We start from the raw sequence: 7,938 nt of genomic DNA, 5'->3' as shown, positions 1-7,938 counted from the left end.
TTAATTTTCCAGCAGGAATGTCTTTTAATTCTCTAATACAAAAATTTATTAAAAATGTGCTTTATTTATTTATTTACTTATTTATTTATATGCTTTCTAAAAAAATATTACTTAATTAAACAGGTGACATAATGAGATGTGTAGCATAAGGGCGTGGCAGAGTCTTAACTTTGATAAAGAATATCTCTTTGGTTTTGAGACTTTAGTCTTTGCAACTTCAGGGATCTTATCTATGCACAATCAGCTTGTAACACTCCAAACAGAAAGGAAAACTTGAAATATCATCATATGACCCCTTTAATATACATGTTAAGTATTTATTGTTATATGCAATTATTTTGCTAGTATTCGCATTGTATTTGCATACTACAGAAACAGTAGGATTGGAATGGCATTATGCTGCACACACACACACACACACACACACACACACACAGAGAGAGAGAGAGAGAGCTCCACCTTGTGAAGCTCTCGCACCTCCTTCACAATCTTCGGCGGAGACTCGCTCGCGTTCATTCCCATCAGAGGAGCTTCATGGACGGACAGGAATGGCCGGATCACGGAGACGCGTTCACTTTTTCACGGCTTTGTGCGTGTTTGTGTGCTACAGCGCTTCGGTGAACGGAGCAAAGAGAGGAGCCTCGGATAAATGCAGCTACAAGGTAAAGACACACTCGAGCGAAATCTGTAAAACGATGATGTTTCTGTCAGTGACACGAGCTGAAAACTTTACCAACAAGTTTAGTCACGTCACATTACCTCAGAGGAACATTTACAGCTCCTTTCCTGCTTACAACGAGAGTTTGGAGTCTAAATGAGAGGATTCAACAGCTAGGGCGAATTATTGATCACAAAAAAGTGTTTATGTAATGTGTGGAAGTTAAAATACAAGTATCTTTGTTTGTAGGGCAGATTATGTGTGTTTATTTGGGTGTAGACTCTTAAATATAAAGGTCTGATACCATGAACATTTGTAATTTTGCATATCTTTAATAACATGGTAGCTGGTTTTAGACCAACTTAGACCAGTATTATGTAAATACATACATGTTTTTTATTTATACAGCACATTATTTATTATTATTATTAATAATTTTTTTCCTTAGTCTTAATTATTTAAATGTTCTTTCTGTCTTATATGTCATGTATGTATGTATGTATGTTTGTACCAATAGCACCTAAAAAAACCCACAACAAATTCCTTTCCAAAAATGTATTCTGATTCTGTTCCAAAAACCTTACACTAGGTAGCTGGTTTGTTGCTGGTCTGAGATGGTCTACAAACTAAAACCTGCTAAAACTTAATTTTCCATCAATTTTCCCTTTTTATTTTCTATTTCTCCCAAAAAACATTTATGTTTTGGTGAATTAAAACCCCAGACTCCAAACCACTGCTCTAAAAACATTTTTTAATCTCTAAAGAACCACATGCAAGCAAAAAAGTTGAAGGATCTTTATTTTTAAGAGTGCACCTGTATGATTTATGCTGTTTTTAAAGTTAAAGTCTTGTGCAAACAGTGTTCATCCGGTCAGGAGCATTGAGCTTTGGGAAATGGCCTTTTTGGTCGGTCAGATGTGTGAATGAGTCTCTCAGTTGGGTCTTTTGTTGATCTTTTGTTCCTGGCGTTGACCTCTTGATGCTTTTGTGAATAGAGTTGAATGGTGATTGACTAGAGATCACTGGGAAGATGGAAATGAAAAAAGTGTTGCAGGTTTTCATTTAAACATTTGGTTGAATTTATATCCTTTTATTGGCATAGTCCAGGGGTAGGCTGCGGCTCTCTAGGACCGAACTTGCCTACCCCTGGCATAGTCCAAAGTATGGCGAAACATGTTCAGAACAAAATAAAACGTAGATATTTAATTTTTAATATATGTTTTTTTTAAAGGGACAGTCAGCCAAAAATTAAAATTTAGTCATCATTTACTTTGAAGATATTTGAAGATTTGATATTTTGAAGAATGTTGGTAACCAAAAAGTTGACGGTAGCCATTGACTTTCATAGTACAGGAAAAAAAACTGTGGAAGTCAGTAGCCCCTTTCACACAGTAATCCCGGCGAATTTCCGTAAAATGACCAGAACGACTTTACTGGTAAATACACAAATGTGCTGTTCACACATGCAACGGCGTTCCGTCTTTTTACCGGTAAGATACCGTTCACACATCAGTTCCAAAATACCGGTAAACTCAGTGATGTCAATCATCCACCTGTGGAGAAGCGCTTTAGTTTCACTCTCTGTCCAATTTGACTTCATTTATTTTGCTTCTGAGTGACAGGCATAAGTGGATGATCACACGGATCACACGGTTTTGCTCTTAATAACACAAGCAGCGTAATACTATAGTACGGCTCTTACTATAGTACGCAATAGTAACTGCAGAGCTGCATGCTGATGAATGGAAAAGACAGCAGGGTCTTGAGTGTGAGACGTATAACGGTCAGACGTCCGTCTAGCACGTGTGTACATAGAAAAATAATTAAAAGCAGTGAAACTTACCATATAAACAGCTCCGACACAGCTTTGTGTTTGTCTCAAAACAGACTTCTTACGTCAGCGTGTTCTTGCGTCGGACATATCGGTAATCTTAATTCCTTGTTCACACAGAGCACATTACCAGTAATTTACTGGTAATGTTACAACTTCTCATACCGGCAAATTGCAAGAACGAATTTACCGGGATTTTTGAAAAGGTCCTGTTTACACAAGATCTCTTAACAGTAATTTACCGGTAAATTACCAGTAAAGACTGTATGTGTGAAAGGGACTAATGGCTACCGTCAACTGTTTGGTGGATGTTTAATACATGGTTTAACCTTTTTGATTTTATAGACAGCAACGTGACTTCTTTATTAATGAATACAGTAATGCTTAATTGTTTTGCATGATCAGTTGTGTAGTTATTTGTGTATATGAGTTCCCAGTTATGTGTTTTAAAGCTTTTTTGGACTATTAAGCATTATTTTGAGATTTTGAAATGTACTCTTGCTTATGTTTTATGTCTTTCCAACAATTTCCATTTTAAAAAGACCAGCTAGAGATATCTGTTGCAAATATTAGTACCAACCTTTTCCTTTTTATATGAGTATCAGGTATCAAAAGATGATTCAAAAATGAATATGGCTGTACAAGATTCTTCACAAGTCCATGTTGTGTTGTGTTAGTGTTTATCTTTGGCTTTTCTTCCTGTTGACCCGTGTCTGGGTCGTTTGCTGATGACAGACGGGCTATTGACGGACAGATTGCCCCACAATCTCATTGTCTTGGAGGGACAGGGCTGCTTTGAAGTCATTTCCCATAGGAAGTCAGTGAACTGTTTGCTCTATTAAAATTCTTTGGCATTTCCTTTTAGGAAGCACAGTTCGCCTCCCTCCACTGCTACATCAAAGCCGTCCTGTTGAGAGAAACACTTCAGGTGTGAATGAATTGTGTGTTCTTGTGAGCCGTTACACTTTTTCTTCTGCGCTGACAACTGGGCTGAGACGTAGTTGAACTACTTACTTTTTATAGAGTACAGACAGTGTGTGACTTCATTAATGAAAGCTAGCAATTGTGAAATTGTCTTTTTATATGCATTTTTGTGCATATTGAAGTTGTGCTTTTGCATGCTCTCATTGACTCTTTAACGCTATTTTGAGATTGTAAAATTACTGAGGCATCATTATTATGCTTTTTACCATTTCTTAGACTTTAGTTTAGTAGTTTCAGATTAGAGTTGGGCAATAATGTATTTAAAATTTTACTACAAAACAAGCAATCAGACAGTTGAGATTTCCTATATACTAAATATGGCCCTATGCAAGTACACTGTATGTATTCAGATGATGTTGGACATATATATCCAACGTATTAATATAAAGTGCTGGGTGATAATATAGTGATGAAAAAATCAGGCAGTTGAGATTTGCTATATTGCTTTACGTGAGTGTATTGAATGTATCCAGATACACTCGGATATAATATAATATATAGAGCTGTGTGATTATATAGTTTATATTTTGCAATAATATGAACAATCTAGCTGTTGAGATTTACTATTATTAAATATACTCTGCAGGTAAAGTAAGATTTACTTATGCAACTTTTAATATGTATTGTAGAGGAGAGGTGAGCTATTATTTTTCAATGCAAATGTAGATAAAATTGGCAAAAAAAGAAAAAGTAAGCAATCCCCTAGAAATGTCCGCTTTGCATGGGCAAAAACCACTAACATTTTCAGAAAACATGAAAAATCGATTAATATTTTAAATGCAAATTTGGATTTTTTTTTTTTATGTATTTTTTTGTTCTATTTTTGTCAAATTATATATGCAAAGCCATTTTTGTACATATGATTTTATAATGAAGTTGTGCTTTTGCTTTCTGTGCTTTAAAGTACCTTTTGTCTCTTTAACACCATTTTTATATTGTAAAATTACTGAGGCATCACTTTTATGCGATATACCATTGCTTATACTTTTAGTGGTTTAGTTGCAAATTGTAATGCATAACCTGTCCTGCTGTGCTTGTGCTATGGATATGAATGATGCCTAAAACAATATGTGTTGTAGCGGCGAGGTGAGTTATTATTTTTCAGTGCAATCAGACATAAAATTGGCATAAAAAATCTTGACATGGTGGGTTAGAATGCAGTCACCTTGCGTGGGCAAAACACAACTCACATTTTCAGAAAATATAAAAATTGATTATTTTAAGATGCAAAATTGCAGTTTTTTAAAGGAAATGTAATCGTTTCTGTTGCATGTTGTCTCTGTAGAGAGTTTTATACTTTGCATCATTGCATTTTTGTCAATTTTCATATGCAAAGGTGCAAAAAAAGTGCTCGTTTGTGTCGCATGTTGTCTCTGTGGAGAGTTTTATACTTTCTGTCTTTGCTTTGTTTCCTGTTTTTGACTGCACAGTTCAGGTTAAGTCTCAGCAAAAACAAAGGTAGATATTTAAATTGGCCTCTGGCTTTGTTGGGCTCCAGATGAGGCTCAATTGGTTCTCCGATGGGGGCCTTTTGGATTCGGATTAAAGTGGTTGTTCTCTCCGGAAGTCCCAGGCCTCTCGGCTCAATAGCATCCTGCCTTCGGCTTTCCAACGAGCTCTGTGAGATATTCCAACTGCCAGGGCATCGTAGGGAGTCGTAGAAATGAGCCTAACTTTCCTTCTCAGAGACTGACCTCAAGTCCCGTATCTCTGTTTAAGAAATAAAGGAATTCATTACGGAACGGATATTACCGGCTGTGTAATCGGTTTAACAAAAGTCTTGTTCCCGTCCATCTGGTTTAGTTATGCTCTCTGAGAATGATGTCAGCCAAACCTCACAAACATTAGCAAGCATCTCGAAATTGTTTCCAGCGAGAGCAATGGTTTCTGGGGGTGCGATTAGCATCGAGGGAGGCCGTGTTTTTCATGTGTAAACCTCAGTTGTGTTTTCAAGGAAATTGAGGGCCTCGATTAATATTCAACTACGTAGCGCTCACTTTTCCTTGGGTGCTCAAGTAAATGTTTTGCAGAGAGTGTATTTATTTGTTCCCCAAAGAACTTTAAAGCAGTAGTTCACCAAAAAACATTCGTCTTTATTTACTGACCATCATGTGGTTCCAAACTAGTTTGATGATTATTATGAATATCGTTGGCTGTTTGATTAATTGCTTTTGTTTCTCTTTTATAAGTCTTTTTATTGGTAATTATTGCATAATGCATAAATTTAAACGACTGACTTTTTTCCTGTGATAAACAAGAGATGATATTAGGCAAAATGTTCAAGCTTCTGTTTGACAGATGCTGTAAAAATGATTTTTCTAAGTTGTAAATAAAACAAATAAAAGAGTATGTTGGAGTATGTCAAATAGTATACTGGAGTATGTTTTATAAGAAAATACTACACTGTAAAAATTATTTTTCTAAGTTGTAAATAAAAGAGTATGTTGGAGTATGTCAAATAGTATACTGGAGTATGTTTTATAAGAAAATACTACACTGTAAAAATTATTTTTCTAAGTTGTAAATAAAAGAGTATGTTGGAGTATGTCAAATAGTATACTGGAGTATGTTTTATAAGAAAATACTACACTGTAAAAATTATTTTTCTAAGTTGTAAATAAAAGAGTATGTTGGAGTATGTCAAATAGTATACTGGAGTATGTTTTATAAGAAAATACTGCACTGTAAAAATTATTTTTCAAAGTTGTAAATAAAAGTAAAGTATGTTGTAAATAAAGATCTTTCTACTTCAAAAATTCATGTTGAGTTCACTGTTACTTGCCTTTCTTTGCAATTAATAAAAAAAGTACTCTGTTCAAATAATCACACAACTTCAGTGTGATTATTTTCTTCAGCATTTAAAGTAAGTGCATGTCTGTATTCAGTACTAGTCTATATGACTTGTGCACTATATTCCAGGACTTCTGAAGTCATATGATGCCTTTGGTGAGGAGCAAAACCAAATTGAAAATCTCAATTGAAAAAATTGACTAAAATCTCATTTGTATGTTGTATATTATATTAGTTGTATATTTTAAAGTTGCTGCATGACATTTTGATCATGTTAAAAAAACAATGGCACGATGCATCAAAAGGCAACATTTTATCACAACCTTGAATGAGATTTGAGAGCTCTGGCAGATGAAAATGAAACATTTTGATTTGTTCCTCGAACAAAGCTATTATATATAACTTCAGAAAACATGGAATGCACTTTTATGTTACTTATTTTGTAACTTAGAAGTATAAATCTACTCTGAAAATTTTTTGGTGAAGAAACAGTTTTCACTCTGAAATTGGCAGTAAATTTCATAATCAATTACAAAGTAACGGCATGCAGCACATGCAATGTACGAAAACACATGCCAGCTGCCAAAAATAGTTTTCAACAGTGTACTCATATTGTGTGGAAATGAGCACTGTGAACATTCTTCTAAACATCTTAATAATAATACAGCGTTGGAGCGACATGAGAGTAATTTTTGAACTGTTTCTTTAATCGACTGACTTTGGAAAATCAATCTTGACCTTTAACAAAACAATCAGCAATTTACAACTTGGAAATCATATTTCCCTGTTTATCTTCCAATGTTTTTTTTAAATGAAAACAATCTTCTTAAAGGGATAGTTCACCTAAAAATGAAAATCCTGTCATTATTTACTCACCCTCATGTTGTTCCAAACCTGTATGAGTTTCTTTCCTCTGGTGAACACAAATGAAGATATTTTGAAGAATGTTGGTAACTAACCTGTTGCCGGTAGCCATTGACTTCCAGTATGGAAAAAATACTATGGAAGTCAATGGCTACCGGCAACTGTTTGGTTGCCAGTGTTCTTCAAAATATCCTCTGTGTTCACTGGAGGAAGGAAACTCATACTTGCATTAAGTTTTGGGTGAACTATTGCAGGTGCTTAATGTATTTGTTATTTTTAATGAGAAACATTTATAAACCAGAATGAATCTTGACAACTGATCTAGAAGAGGCAGCAGCCGTACTGCACGAATGGACTCAGAAACATGAATTTCAGCGCTGAAATCTCCCAGTTTCAGTCTAATTTACTAGGTCAAATAAAACAAAAGCAATAATGGCCTGTGTTTTACTGTGTCCCCAGATGAACACAAGCAGAATCCCGGCCAAAACCTTCCTTTATTACCGTGGTTCAGGGATCTAATGCAAAACCTTGAGTGCATATATGGGCCTTTTTCCATTTCTGTGTGTGTTTCTCAAAAGAGCCCTCACACTTTGGTTCCTTGTTCTCGTAACATCTGGTTGAGGATGAATGATGGGGAAGGGGGTGTGTTTCATGCGCTCACGGTGCGGAGAGAGAATGAAAGGGGGGTTTGCCATCTTAAGGGTGCATTGAAAACTATCCAAGCAGCTCGTCACCTTGGAGGCTGTGTCTTGTAGTGCGGTGGGAAAATCCCTGGTTGGCTGGCTCTGAATCGGCCCGGTTCACTGAACCG

The 7,938-nt window shown here is 35.6% G+C and overlaps 1 protein-coding gene across 1 annotated transcript in view; it reads left to right on the top strand.

Annotated features, from left to right (window-relative positions):
- Positions 1 to 432: 432 nt before the first annotated feature.
- The window catches only part of LOC107657971 (interleukin-17 receptor D-like), a 49,209-nt gene continuing 41,703 nt past the window's right edge, over positions 433 to 7,938 (top strand). Inside the window, exon 1 of the mRNA XM_016446321.1 lies at positions 433 to 662. Coding sequence (XP_016301807.1) covers positions 549 to 662 — 114 coding nt within the window. The 5' untranslated portion in view covers positions 433 to 548. The remainder of the gene's footprint in view (positions 663 to 7,938) is intronic.

The sequence above is a fragment of the Sinocyclocheilus anshuiensis genome, unplaced genomic scaffold (genome assembly GCF_001515605.1).
Source record: "Sinocyclocheilus anshuiensis isolate Anshui unplaced genomic scaffold, SAMN03320099.WGS_v1.1 scaffold147, whole genome shotgun sequence".
Lineage (NCBI taxonomy): Eukaryota > Metazoa > Chordata > Actinopteri > Cypriniformes > Cyprinidae > Sinocyclocheilus > Sinocyclocheilus anshuiensis.
The sequence above is the reverse complement of the archived record's forward strand: the minus strand, read 5'-3'. Positions and strand labels throughout refer to the sequence as shown.